At 39.1% G+C, this 14,716-nt stretch overlaps 1 protein-coding gene across 23 annotated transcripts in view; it reads right to left on the bottom strand.

Annotated features, from left to right (window-relative positions):
- Positions 1–14,716, bottom strand: part of MACF1 (microtubule actin crosslinking factor 1) — a 319,261-nt gene that overhangs the window by 144,121 nt on the left and 160,424 nt on the right. For all 23 annotated transcript variants that reach the window (XM_057500029.1, XM_057500035.1, XM_057500030.1 and 20 more), the window contains 11 exons: positions 14,519–14,647; positions 13,241–13,318; positions 12,465–12,626; positions 10,939–11,043; positions 10,217–10,312; positions 8,955–9,080; positions 6,276–6,428; positions 4,805–4,959; positions 3,579–3,705; positions 2,839–3,022; positions 2,236–2,405 (listed from right to left, as the gene is read on the bottom strand). In XM_057500029.1, coding sequence (XP_057356012.1) covers positions 2,236–2,405; positions 2,839–3,022; positions 3,579–3,705; positions 4,805–4,959; positions 6,276–6,428; positions 8,955–9,080; positions 10,217–10,312; positions 10,939–11,043; positions 12,465–12,626; positions 13,241–13,318; positions 14,519–14,647 — 1,485 coding nt within the window. The remainder of the gene's footprint in view (positions 1–2,235; positions 2,406–2,838; positions 3,023–3,578; positions 3,706–4,804; positions 4,960–6,275; positions 6,429–8,954; positions 9,081–10,216; positions 10,313–10,938; positions 11,044–12,464; positions 12,627–13,240; positions 13,319–14,518; positions 14,648–14,716) is intronic.

The raw sequence follows: 14,716 nt of genomic DNA, 5'->3' as shown, positions 1-14,716 counted from the left end.
AATTCAGTCAAGAACCAACAACAGATGCTAAAACTCACTGCTGAAAGTTTTATGTAAAACAGGATATTTATATAATCTCAGAGCATCTCCCCACAAGATAGTTCGTAATTACAAAGGGGGAAATAGCAACAAGTGATAAAAGTTATCAGCAACAATGCGACAAATCAGTATCACATGCCTCCTGGTATGATGCATCAAGTACACAATATCACTTCCATAATATCACTGCCAAAAATGTATAACTTATCACTAATTATTACAAAGCCTCAGATATACACAAGAGGGACATTCTACAAAATAAAATGGCCTGCACACTTCAAAAGTGTTAAGGTCATGAAAGATAATGAAAAGTCAAGAAACTTTCAGTTTAAGGAAATTTAAAGAGAGACAGCAGCTAAATGCAACGTGTAATACTGGATGGAATCCTGTACCAAAAATACTCCTTTTTTTGTGGGGTCAGGGGTGGGGGTGGGGGTGGGGCTACCAAAAAAAATGCATTAGGTCAACTGATGAAAGTTTAATAAGGTCTCAGCAGTGTTATATCAATATTTATTTCCTGTTTTTAATCACTGTCCTGTGTTTATGTAAGAGACTACCCTTATTTCTTGGAAATGCACACTGAAGTATTTAAGCATCATGTCGGAACTCCTCTTCATTTAAAAAAAGATTATCATGTATGTATATATAAGAAGAAACTGATAAAGCAAATGAAAAAATGTCAGTATTTGGGAAATGGATCTAGGTGAAGGTTTTATGAGAAAAAAACTTTTCTTTATAATGAAGCCATTTCAAAATAAAGTTAAAAAAAGAAGATCCTTTAGAAGAGCTGAATAATAACCTTGACTTCTTAGAATATTCTAGTTTGCAGGGACAAACAGATGTTGGATGACTACAGAAAAGTAAAAGGCTTGAACATGAAAATTACAGCTTCATATGATATGCTTCAAATAAGCGTATTAGATCTCTCTTGGCCAATGAAAATTATACTGCCCTCTCATTGTCCTCTTCAAGCTTAGGAATAATTGAGAAAGGTAAGAAAAATCACTCCTTGTTAGCCAGTCCTTTCCATTCCCTTTAAGCTCCCAGATCAAATCTAACATTCTTTATAGAGCTCTCCTCTACCAACCCAAGTAGAAATGTTCTAATAATACTCTAAATCCCTATAGCAATTTTTGCTTGGCAAAACTCTGGCAACACAGTAGGTACTGTAAGGCTGAGAGCACTGACGGGAGGAGCAAGCACGTCGGACCCTGAAGACGTGTCGAAGTCCCCGGCTGCTGCCCCCTCCCAACCTGAAAAATGTGCCTTACGTTAAGCCAATCCTCGCACCGCTGTAAATCTAAGCTCTGCCTCTCCCTACCTTCTTTAAAAACTCAGCTGCCTGTCTGCTTACGCGCGCGAATTTCCCAGTGTCGTAGACTGGGGAAATCTCGCCCGGGTGTTTGCATTCAAATAAACTACCTGGCCCTTTGTTGCCTCTCTTTGCCTGCTTATTTCGGCTAGAATTTATCTTACAGATACTATCTTTTGACATCTCTTATACTGCAGTCTCTAACTGTGACTTTAACTTTCTATTCTTAACTATAAGCCAAAAGTGGAGACTTTGGCTTACTTTCTTTGCATGCTCATGAACACTTAATAAAGCAATTAACATTTGCTGGTCTTACTTCAAAACTGCTGTCCTACACTTTGATGGCATTTGATTTTTCCAAGAAGCTAATTATGTGTATTCTATCACTTAATTTTCAAAACAACTTTGTGACTCAGATATTACCTGACTCGTGTATTATGTGACTCAGATATATCTCTGTGACTCAGTCAGAGTGTACACCAGAGCCTAGAGTAGAATCTGAGTCTTTCCTTATTATTTTTTATGCTATACGACTAATGATAACCATGTCACATAAAGTAACACAAGCATATTTAAATGATAGAGCAGATAGCAGCATCTCTACTCAGTGGTCTTAAAATATGCCCAAATATAGTACTTAGAAAAATTTAGCAGTCTATTTGCCTTCCCAACTACGTAGGAAGCTAATTAACATTTAGCAATATACTGGGAGTTGAAACCATGCTTCTCCATAGGTAAAAGGCACTTAAAGGCTGCAGGGAAAAATTCTTCCTATAGGAGTGCCTTATTTCTTGGTCTCCATACTGTCTTGCTACCCGATTCATTCTGATTAAGAAAGCATTTATTCTGACATTAACTTGGTCTTAGGACCATCTCTTGCTTACCTCTTGCTCTGCGATCCTTAGTGCATTGTCCTGCCGAGCATCTTTATCAGTCCTAGAACCAGCTGGGGACTGAATTCGCTTAACCAGTCTCTGTTCACACTCCTCCAGGCGCAGCCAGATATTCTTCAGCTCTGAAATGTACATCTTGGCCACAGTTTCCTCTTTGTCTTCTGTGAATACACAAGCACAGAAGACCATTAAGCACCATAACAGAGATCAGCCAACTTGAGATGAACAGATTCATCAGAGAGAGGACACCGCTGGTTCCAGCAGATCTGATATTCCACAAATGAAAGCAAGGACTTTATGAAGAGAACCTTCTACCTGATCCTAAATTCCCTATATTATATACTGATCCTTAAGGATGCAAACATGTTATTCCACAAGAAAATGTGACAGGTTCTAATTAGCAAGAATAACCAAAATATGGTCTCTTCTTCCATGATCTGATTTTGAAAATTCACCTCTACAAGTTTTTCTCTATCTTAAGTTTTTAGTAACTCCAATGGCAAAAAGGTGGTGATGGCACTTTCTAGTTCACGTGAGGCGTCTAGCAGCACCCTTGAGGGCTCTCATTCCACCACTACTGTCCAAGGCACACACCATTCTCCATGGACTTCATCAGGTGCTGGAAGTGGGTTTTACAAGTCTCCACCTCCTCTTCCAAGCGCAAACGATCAGCCACTGAGAAGAGCACAGAGTCGCGGCTATCCTGCAGAAAGTCCTCACAGTGGGCCTGTAGGTTCTTCATGACCTGGTGGCACTCCCCTGGTGCTGATGATCGAAGCTAGAGACAAACCAAAAGAAACTTCAATAGAATGGGAACATAATACTTTCTCTCTCTCTCCTTTTTATTGATGCTTAATACATAAATAAAAGTTATAGACCATAATTATAAACACATTGGTTTTTTCACAAATCGAACTTGTCCATTTAATCAGCATTCAGATTGGTCAAGAAATAGAATATCGTTAGCACCCAAAAACACCCTTTGTGTCCTCTTGGACATACCCTTAATATTGGTTAATTCACAGTATTCCCCTACAAATACACATATGCAAAAGAGATGTTTGTCCTCCAGGGTGAGATGAAGCCTACAACTTTTGCCCTCTGCCAAGAAAACCAGGATGTTAGATGTTATTTATTTGCAACAGAAATTTCCTCAACTATTCAAGCTGCTGTTGTTAATTCCTAAGACCCTCAGGCCACTAACCCTGAAATACTATCTATGACTCCATATTACTCCCTTTGGGTGGGTAGGAGTCTCACAGTAATGAAAAAAATTCCATTTGAACAAAGCTTGCAAATAGGATGTGAGCCTGGTGTAGAGCTTTCATAATTACCTTTTCCAGGTTCCAGTTCTTCACAAGGTCAAGGTCCTTCCTCAGGTAGTTCCAGGAGATAAGGCTTTTGGTGTTAACATGTAGCTGATGCCAAAGGGCCATCACTTTCTGGTAGGACTGTTCCACCCTAGAAACAACAGAAAACATGGCTACAGCTTTTTTGAGCTCACACTAGAGACTTAAGGAAAAAAAATGCTATTGCCTAACAGATTGAGCTCATATGCCGGGGAACAGAGAAAGTCAACAAGTTAAATACTAACAACACAGGAATCTTTGGAACTAAATTGAGATACTTAAACAATTTAGATTTGTTACAGTATTATATGATGTCAGCATATATTTAGCAGTCTCATAAATGCTACCTGACTGTAATCTAATTACGAGAAGTTAGAGGAAATCCCTAGCAAGAGGAACAATAGAAAAAAGTAGAGATAAAATAACCCTATTGGAATTGTTGAAAAATGACAGTATTAATGCTTAGTGATTTACTGTGTTCTGTACATTTACAAAACTGCTAAAATGTTTAAAAGTTAATAGCAACTTTAAAAGTTCATCTGGCATATACCAGGGAACTGTATTATGAATGTCTTGAGAATCATTTTTCTAGAGCATTCCATGCCTAATTCAATCTCAACTTGGTGGAAGACTTACAAACTTACATATACATGTATTCAACACACATCACTTCATCTTGAATTTCTTCAAGTTTAGAAATTTGAGATATAAAGAATAGAAGCCAGGACCTCAGTTAAACGACAGACATTAAGCCCATTAGCTTACCCTCCAAAAATCCCATTAAAATGGCAGTAGTGTTGAAATAAAAAGTTGAAACTAGTTCACTCTGGAAAGTAGAACTCTGGGGTAGGGGAGGTAATTGCTCATTTTTATTATAAGCTTTGTGGTATAATTAGGCTTTTAAAAATATGAGCATATATTTCTTTAGCAAAATATAAATTAAGAAAAATTAACAGTCACTAAAAAAATCAATCGTCTGAGAGTAACTATTGATAATCAAGTATCATCACAGACTGTATTTCAATTGAACATAAACATTTACTGAAAATCTACTATGGGGCTAGCAGTGCAAGATTTGATATCCCAACAGGAAGCCTGTCACAGAGGAAATCTTAAAACATGGTTGCTCTGTTCGAAATCACAGATGCAGATCTGTCCCACCAACAGCTCACTTGGGATGAATAGCTGAGGTGGCAGCTGAGCAAATTTACCTGCCAGCCATCTCAATGGCATCCTTATTGGGTGAGGGAATGAGGAAACAGACTGATGGCACCATTGCTTCATTCCCCGTGGGGCTGATCACTTTCCACTTGGTCCGTTGTGAATTATCTTCCAGCACACACTCATCATTCTTACAAATTGTGATCTGAAGAGAAAAATTTATAAGTTATTGCTAAGGGGTAAACCAACAACCCATTATTACCGGGTGTCTGATCCCAAGGCTATGAAACCCTTAAGAAAAGATCATTTTGTAGACCTGCCATCACTTAGTGAGAGTTCCTGATTTTTATAAAAGATAACATGTAATCACACAGGAAAGACTCTGACATCAAATAAAACAAGAAAGCTAGTACTTATTAAATGCCTGTTAGATGTCAAGTAATTAAGTACATGAAAGTTATAAGGAGACTACAAGACCTTCAAGAGCAACCTCTTTGCATCTACAGCCACAGAGTAAAACTTAAAGGGACATGAGTGATTAAAAACTTTGCTTTTGTGATGTCTCCTCTTCCTCCCTTCCTGTCATCCCACTCAAATCCCTAAAAATGTTCAAGCATTTTGGAATCAATCCTTTCTTTTGAGAGATAAGTAACCAACATTATTATCCCTATTTAATAGGCAGAAATACTGAGACACAGAAAGTGCAGAAAAAGTTCATTCATTGATTTATATAACAAGTATTTATTGAGCATGCCTTGGGCCTGGAAGTGTGCTAGGCCACTGGATCTAAAAATGGTGAAATGGTGAGGCCAACAAGCATGGTCTATATTCCATATATTCTGGTGGGTATATAGTTACATTACTGTGTGGCAAAAGCAATTTCCAGGAAATGCATGGAAAGGACATGACCCAGTCTTGCTTAGAGAGGTAAAGAAATATTTTTCAGGACCTTGAAGCCACATTAAGGAATTTCTTAATATTAAGACTCTCTAAGCGACATTAAGACTTTCAAAATAGAATGTGGATTTGTTGTAGGAAATAAGCAGGGGAGAAACTTTTTTTTAAAGATCATGCTGTTGGCAGAATAAAGAAGCAGAGAATGGGGAGGCTGATGCAATGATCTAAGCGAAAGACACTGATGGTCTCAGGGTAGTAGCAGCAAGGACAGAAAGAAGTTCACTTAAAGAGATTTATTTAGATTTAGGGCTGACTTGGTCATCCTACTAGCTGTGGGAATAAGAAGGGAGAATTCGAATGCATCACCCAGGGGCTACGAAGTACCATTTCCTTACCACTTAGGCAACTGGGTGGATGATGATGCGAACCACAGAGGCAGGGAGCGGGTCAGGATTGCAGAATGGAGGCTTTTTTTTTTTTTTAACAATAGAAGAGACTTGAGCATGTGTAAATGCTAATAAAAAAAATTTCTTTCATTTGATCTTTTTATAATAACCTTACTGAAGGTTTCCCTTCTTCCTTCTATCCCTCTGGAGCCATAGGTACCCCTTCCACTGCCCTCACCTCAATCTGTCGATAATCACAGATGGCCTTCACAGAAATGGTGCTCTTTAGCACATGGTCAGGACTGCGTGGCTTTAGCTGAACAATGGTTTTTGATCTCCCAACAAGACTGGCAACGGAACTCTTGGACTGTATAAGCTGTTCCTTTTCATCCTACAAAATAAGAAAAACAAAGTGACATTAATATTGCTATTCAGGGTAACTAAGTCAACAAAGAAAACTGAGTGCTCCACTCCCTCAGAGAATGTCATTTCTCAGTTAAGAAGGGATCCTTGGTGGAGCCATCTTAGAAATACAAAGACAAAGAAAAAAGGAGAAGATACTTCTGTCTTCTACCAAGTACTTTTGTACTCAAATTTTTCAGCTTTCTGTTGTACCCTTTTCAATGAATGACAAAGCCACATGCAAAAACAAAAACAAAAACAAAAACCCCCAAAACATAAAAGCGCTTCTGGCTGCCAAATACAGCTATATGGAGCTAACAACAGATTTCCCCACATAAAATTCAGAAAACATGGAAGTTAAAAACAATAACAACAACAGTGTTGTTATTATTATTCACTTTCTCACTGGTAGAAGTCAGGTCTTACCTTTTGCTTAGGAGAAGCTAGAGTTATGCTCTTCACAATTTTTAAAAATAATTTAATCTCCCAAGCTCTACTACAAATATTTGACTCTCTTAAATTGAGTCAAACTTTCTAGAAAAAGATCTTAGCTCTTCAACCAACCATTTATTATCCAATGCTGTCGGTGAAGGCATCATGACCAATGATTTAGGGTTTACTTTTTAGTGTCTTGCTGTGGCATATTCACACAAATTTGATTGGTTTGAAAGAATTATCATGCAAAACTGAACTCTCAAGTCCCTGCAAACCCAATTATCTTAAAAACTAGTGAACTTCTCGTCAACAAAATTGGTAGCAATGTACTACCAATTCTATCAGAGAGTAATAGATACCCTTCGTCTATTAACCAGGATATTTCAAGCCCATTTGAGGTATAAAAAGTCCCCAGAAGAGGGCTTTCTTAGGATGGAAGTAGATATGATGAAAGTAAAAAGTTAATAATGTCAAGAAATGTCATTAAAGAATTAAGAATATGCAAGTAAAGAAAAACAAATGCTTAAATAAACTACCTGTGCCTGTCCCCGGGAGCATGATTGGAAGAAATACAACTTTAACTTATTAGTTAAGAAAGAGGAATGGAATATATCAGGGAGACAGCCACACTGTTCCATACTTGAGAGCTGGTCTACCCATTTCCGTTTCCTTGCAATAAAGATGTCAATTTCTGTCTAACCCACAGGCAAACATCTCAAGCTCCAGAGACCAAGTGCTCAGCGTGGTAAAAGTTCTGAAAAGAACCAGAAGCCATGACAGATGCTCCCGAACCTGACGGACAAGCTGAGGATAAGCTGAGGAGCAGACCCAGGTGATTCCATGCCCAGATGACGCCGCCAACCCGACGCCCCTGACCTGGAGAGGAGGGAACAGAGCAGCGACCCTCGAGAAGAGAAGATATGACAACAATTGCAGAGGAGTTACCCTATGACAGGAAGGTACTCTGTGGGAGGGAGGAAATAATAGCCATGGATTATTATATTCCTCCTTCATACTTGTACCTCCAAGAGAGACATTCTAGAGACAACATCTGAAGTCAAGCTTTCACCCTTTACTCCAAAATTAATTAACAAACTGTTTGCCCAAGTGAAACACTGACTATGAACCCACTCATAGAGTTAACAATACCTGAAGGTATTAAAAAAAAAATCAACTTATGTTCATAAATGCCCAAATCTTACCCATGAAAAAAATGACACTGTTCTGGGTTATTCTGGTTCTCTAATTTATAATTTTCTATTGAAATGTGAGAATACCTTGGCTTCTAATACAGGAATACTAATTTCCCTATCATATACATATTTCTATTTAATTTGAGATATATCTTGAGCCTTGTCTTGCCAATTCTATATAATATACATTCATTAAACATAATCAGCCCTGCTGATTTTATTACCAGCACTTCTGAGAGAATAATTCATTGGTGAAAATGAAAATAAAATTAATTTAAATATATTTGAGAGAATATATTAATAAAATATAAAGTTAATTAGCACCAAACTTTTAAAAAGTATTGGATACAGAAATATTTTTTTAAGTTAATATTGCTACATAAATACACTGGACAAATACTGCATTACACTTCAATAATATTTGAATGCTGTCCTTAATTAAATACTTCATCATTACCAAGGAGGAAAACTTGGCTCAGGTCTAGTTCGGCAGTTTGGTTTGGTTTTAATTCTCTTCGCATGAGAGAGTGCAAAAGAACCTGATGTCCCCTAATGCCCTTCAGCCCTATCTTCATGCTCCATACCTTATCTTTGGTCCTGACTACTGAATTAAAAGAGGGGCAACACAAAGAAAGCATGATGAGTGCTAAGTGGCTTGGTTCGGGGAGTGAATAGGCCTTATTCAATAGCATACCGAAGAAATCTTAATAGCAACTTCTTTAAGGAAAGGAAAAAGAAAGAACAAAATTGATTAAACTCTTTTTGAATGTGAGCCAAACTTTATTACAATGACCCATTGCCCTGGAGCTTTCAAGGATATAACAGCAGCAGCTGAGAGAGTTTACTCTGTTTCTCAGAAGGAATCATCCCATTGAGGCAACACCCACCATGGAGTCCTGGAGCAGGTCCTCGAGGCGGGATAAGCTGGTGTTGTGGTCACAAGAGTATTTTCTTTTGATGGAGTCTTGGAGGTTCCTCAAGAATAACTCCAGCTCTCGTGCATCGCTGAAGAACTGTGGGGACAGAGGTGGGGGTAGGGGCACCTTGTGTTCAGTACATCATAACGCCAAGATGGTAACCAAGAAAGAACAATCTTATTATGCAAGGCGAGCAAAGCTTATTACACTCTCCTGGATTAGTGGTACTTCATTACAAAGACCACAAAAGTAGGAACTGGACGGCTTAAAACGCCATGTCTGGGAAACAGTAGTGATGACTACTGTAAAGCCTACTGACACTCCACAGAAAAGTTAGTCTTCCTCACCCCTTCAGAAGCCCCTGCTGGTTCCTCTTGACTTCTGCTTAGTGACAACACTTGGCTGTGAGGTATATTTCATGAAAAGCCTAGAGGTTGAGTGATCAAATGCTTCACTTCATCAATACGGTTACAAAATGATCAGGGAGCTTACTTAATTAGGGCAGAACCCAACAGAGATAATAGCTTATTTCCTCCTCCTACCCTCACCCAAAAACAAGCAGTGTATTTTTGATGTGATAGATGGAAGAAAAAAACGGTCCAGATAATGTGACAGCTTTTCCCTTCAAGAGGTGCTGTTTCTCCTCTCCTTGAAGAGGGGCATGGGCACCTGACCTGCTTTGGCCAATAGCACATTAATAAATATGACAGCGGAAAAAAGTGCTTGTGTTCTGGGGCTTGCTCTCTCTTGCTGCTTGTGGAACACAGCTACTCTACTTAGAAGGCTAGCGCAGCCTACTGGATGCTAGAGACTTGTGTGTATGGACTTGTACCCTGTCACCCTAACCAAGTGTCAGACATGTGAGTGATGCCATTTGGAGCCAACCAGCCCCCACCACAGCAGCCTGCCAGTTGCCTACAGCCATGCATAAGCTAGGCAAAATGAAAAGGCCACTCAGCTGAGCCTGGCCCAAACTGCCAACCCACAGAATTGTAAGCTAACTAAGTGGTTGTTGTTTAAAGCAGCAAAGTTTTGGGTGGCTTATACGATAAAGGTTAACTGATAAAGATGTGTTTTTAACCTCACCTTTACCATGCACGCACGTATGAGCGCGCACACACATACACACACAATCCTTGCCTGAATGAAAAAGGGTGTTCTCATTCTCTCTGAGCACATGCACATTCACACACATACACATACACACAGACACAAATAAAAAGCCCATCTACCTGAAAATAAGCAGTATTCTCTTTCACATGCTGCTCGACACACAAACACAGCTGCTTCATCCACTGCAACTGGGACTGGACAGCGGCACTGTAAGCCTGCAACAACCAGGTGCACAGGCAGAAGACCAAGAGGTTAATGAAGGTATATGTGCAATGCTCATTAAAAGTACAAGTCTGCCAGTGATATGGAGATCATGCCTATACTCTGCCAACAGAAGATCCATAAAGATCCTTGACTGGCATTTGTTTGCTCAATGCCTCCCATGAAAAAGAGGCTTATTTTTCACCCAACATGGTTTTGAAAGAAAGGGTTACATAGAAAATGCCACCTTCACACTCCGTGGCAACTCAATGATCTGGTCAGCAAAACCCAGGCAAAATAAATCCCTCCTGGATTTTGCCGCTGTCTCTCTTCTCTGGGCAAAGGCACCATACCAACAAGAGGCAAGATCTGTCTGGGTAGTTATTTGAAAAAATACGGTTAAAGTCACTTTCCCCATGAAGTTAGGGATCAATGTCTCTTTTGTTTCTCGTAGTATTTTCCTTAGACTATCAAAACTGTTTGCAGTATTTAGGAGGTTAGGTGAAAAGAGAAATGGCACAAGACAAATGATCCCTGACTCTTCCTCCACATCTTTCAGCAGAACAAAGTCTGATGTGAACACTTTTATAACAGCCATCTCTGAGCACCTGGTCCTCACACACTCTCCAAAGCCACACACCTCCACAGTCTGCTTGGCTGGATGGTTTTCAAGTGACAGCAGCTCTGCCGTATCTTGTAGAGACCGAAACACGTCCTGTTTTTCCTCCAGTTCCATTGTCAGCTCCTGAAAATTGAATTCAATTTATGTAATACATGCTATTAAGGGAGGAGTAGCAGTAAAGACAAAAGCTGTGTTCCCTGCCCTACTTTAAAGGAGCCTGCAATACAGGGTTAGTGCCAAAAAAGAGATGAATAAACAGAAAAAAAGTAAAATGCTGGCATTACTGGCAAATGACTCACGAAGGATATGAGACCTGAGCCAGACCTGAGTAAGTGGGGGGATATAGGATGAACACTGGAGGCAGAGAAAGGTAACTTGGCTGAGTGGCTAGTTCATGTCAGCACCCGCCTAACACAGTGCTTGACACACCAGTAGATCAAAGCACTGAGTAGCTGGCTTTACTCAGACTACTTCCTCAGCCTGCAGTGCCTTCCTCTGGCTTCAAGTTCTGCTAAAATACAGGACCCGTTTGAAATGCCAGTTCTTCTGGAGAGCTGGGTACTGATCTTTGCTATCAGACTGGATTCCTTCTCTTGATGCTCTCCAAGTACTTTCTTTATATCTCTGTCATAGCCTAATTTCCATTCTCATACAAACTGCTTATTGAATTATAGCATCTGTTCTTTCCTCTTTACTTCAGAAGAATTATATACCATTCCCTCATCAGGAAGTTACATTTTTTAAACAACTCTAGATTAATGGAATTAAAGTATCTAAAGTGAGCGTTAGCAAAAAGCTTCCTACTTGCATAGAGTTTATAAGTTCCTTAAAAATCCTGATATGAAAATACTAAAAGTAGAAAAAAATAACCTTACTTGTATTCACTGAAAAGAATAAAAGCATTGTGCCATTTGTTCAATGCTGAATTTTCCTTCCCATTTTATAAAAAAAGGTATTTTAACCAAAGGTATTTTAACCAAAAAAACATTAAATGAACTTCAGAATTTGTGAGAAATGAAATTCAGAATTTGTGAGAAGCCAAGAGTATACCTCAGGTGAACAATACTAAACCCTATACTAAATGCTTTGCCTCTATTGGTTTCTTAAATCTGACTCAATCTTTTATACCACCCTGCGAAATGGTACTTTTATTATCCTATTTTACAGTGGTCCAGAGAGGTTAAATAACTCATCTAAGGTCACAGGGCTAAGAAATGCAGGAATAAGAATGTGAGGCCACATCTCTCTCACTCCAAAGCCCATAATCTTAACCACAAAACTATATTGCTTCTGAAATGAATCAACTTACAGATTGCTGCTCTCTTTGCCCAAGACACTGACTTTCTAAATGCAGTCAAATAAATTCTAGGGCTCAATTTCCCCTCTCCACATACACTTCTTACATGCACAGATGCACTAAGCAGGGTCCCTATTTCTATTTAGCAGAATGCAAATCCAGAAATCCAAGCTCTCAACAGACCAGCCTCTCTGTCTCCTGCTGCTGCTATTATATAAACATGGCAGTCCTGTTGTGCTAGACTCACAGAGAAGTAATTTCTCTTGGCTGAGATATTAGGGTTGTTGTCACTCCAATCATATGCTAGTTCTTCCTCCTCCTTCTCATTCAACCAGATCAACTCAGCTGTAGCTCTGGAGACAAATTTATGCAGGCTCTGAAGGTGCCTCATCCGGAAGCTTGATGTTTCCTAGACGAAGTGAGGATTATAAGGTTAGACTGCCAGCCTTTCTTTCATCTATACAAGATAGTACATTTGACTTCAAGGCAAAAAACAACCCGGGAAATGAACTTAGCCTTGCTTTTTCATCTCTGAGTGCTTCCCCATGGACTCAAATTTAGTATAAGTTTGGTACAGGACTCCCATAGCCTTTGTCAATCCCAGCTAAAAGCTGGAACTCACTGGGTCTTTGTGAGGCTCCCTGGATGAAGAACAATCCTGAGCCTGTCCTACTATGGACAATCTTGAAAGACAGGAATGAAAAACAACAGAAGAGAAATCCCCTTCCTACCAACCTCAAACTTTTAGCTTTGATATCTCAAAGCACACATAGCCAGAGCTTTGGTGAAACATGAAAACTAGGGATGGTTCTACTTAATTAAAACTGTCTGGTTTCTGATCCATTAAGAAAATTTAGAAAATATTATAATACATATGAACAACTGCACTGTAAATGATATGACCTAATAAACAGAAGCCAAAACAGGGCCAAACTGTGAGCTTTCTGAATTAGGGAAGAGAGTTCTTTTGGAGGGAACCAGATTCTCCATAAACAGAACATAAAAGAATTCATCAAAACTCACCTTCAATTTACAATACTGTGTCTCCAATTTCCCAAGAGTTTCAACATAACTGGTATGGAAATTTTGGGACATTTTTCCCTGATAAGAAAGGAATGAAATAAATATACATGAGAAAAGAGTAAGTAAACTATATCTATGGTATTGTTTCAAATATGTAAATACTATGTCTGCACACAGACAGGGACTGGTTACTCTGAGAAAACAGTAGCTTAGACAACAAATATCTGGGTCAGATTTTATAGAGCTTGGAGCAGCACTGAGTGACAAACAGTTCAGCAGAATGACCATAACTGAGAGACCTTACTATCTGTGCTGCCAGTAATTCTGGGAGGTTTCTAAGAAAAACTTATGCCTGAACACTCCCAAAATACTCAATTGCTTTTTTTGAAGGGGAGAGTTGAAATTAAGAAGAGGAAGATAATTCAGCCATAAAAAAAGAAAGAAACCCTGCCATTTATGACAACACAGATGGACCTAGAGGGTATTACGCTAAGTAAAGTAAGCCAGGCAGAGAAAAACAAATACCGCATGATTTCACTTATTTATGGAGTCTAAAAACAAAATGAACCAGAGTACACTCAGAGACACTGAGGAGTGACTGGTGATTGCCATGGGGGAGAGGTTAGGTGGGTGAAAGGGCAAGGGGGATAAAGGAGCACAAAAATCTCAATCATAATATAAGTTGGTCACAGGGATAGAAATGTAGCATGGGAATTATAGCCAATAGTTCTGTAATATCTTTCTGTTTTGACAGATGGTAACTGTACTAGTTGGGGTGAAGATTTAATAATGTATATAACTGTTGAACCACTGTGTTGTATATTTGAAACCAATATAATACTGTGTATCAATGATAATTTAATGAAAAAAAACACAAAAAATGGAAAAATGGGGAGACATAATGTATAGGGGAGAGACTGAGTGAAGAGTTTCTCTATGCCAGTTCCCTTTGCAGGCAGGAAGTAAAGTGGAAAGAGTGTAAGTTTTTGGAGCAGAAAGCCTGTGTTTGGAAACTGCATTCACTATTTACTAATTTGGACCTTAGCTTTCAGTATTAATCCCTTTTAGTAAAAAGGGATTAATAAAAATACCTTTCTCGCAAGGGTATGAAGAGCAAAAGAAGCACTTCGTGTGAAAAGGGAATTTGTTGTAAAGTGCTATTCATGGTTAAGATTCTTTTGTGGCCCCTCTGTTAAGTTAGGCACAGCTGCACTGTGCATACTGCCCCAGTACTGGCCCTGCCCCACCTTCCCATAATGTTTTCTGAATGCCACACACCTCATACAACCTGGCCTCTTTGACACTTGAACCCAGTCCTTCCACACTGGCATGGATTTGCTGCTGTGTTTCCAGCTGAAACTCCACACTGGGTAGGTCATTGCCCCACTCTGCTCGCTCCAGTTTCATCTGAAAAAGAAAAAATATGTTTATAATAATTTACTGCTGGATTGGCAGAAAAAGAAAATTTTTAGAATT

This window comes from Manis pentadactyla, chromosome 4, assembly GCF_030020395.1.
Source record: "Manis pentadactyla isolate mManPen7 chromosome 4, mManPen7.hap1, whole genome shotgun sequence".
In the NCBI taxonomy this organism is placed as follows: Eukaryota; Metazoa; Chordata; class Mammalia; order Pholidota; family Manidae; genus Manis; species Manis pentadactyla.
This window is presented reverse-complemented; position numbering and strand designations above follow the sequence as displayed.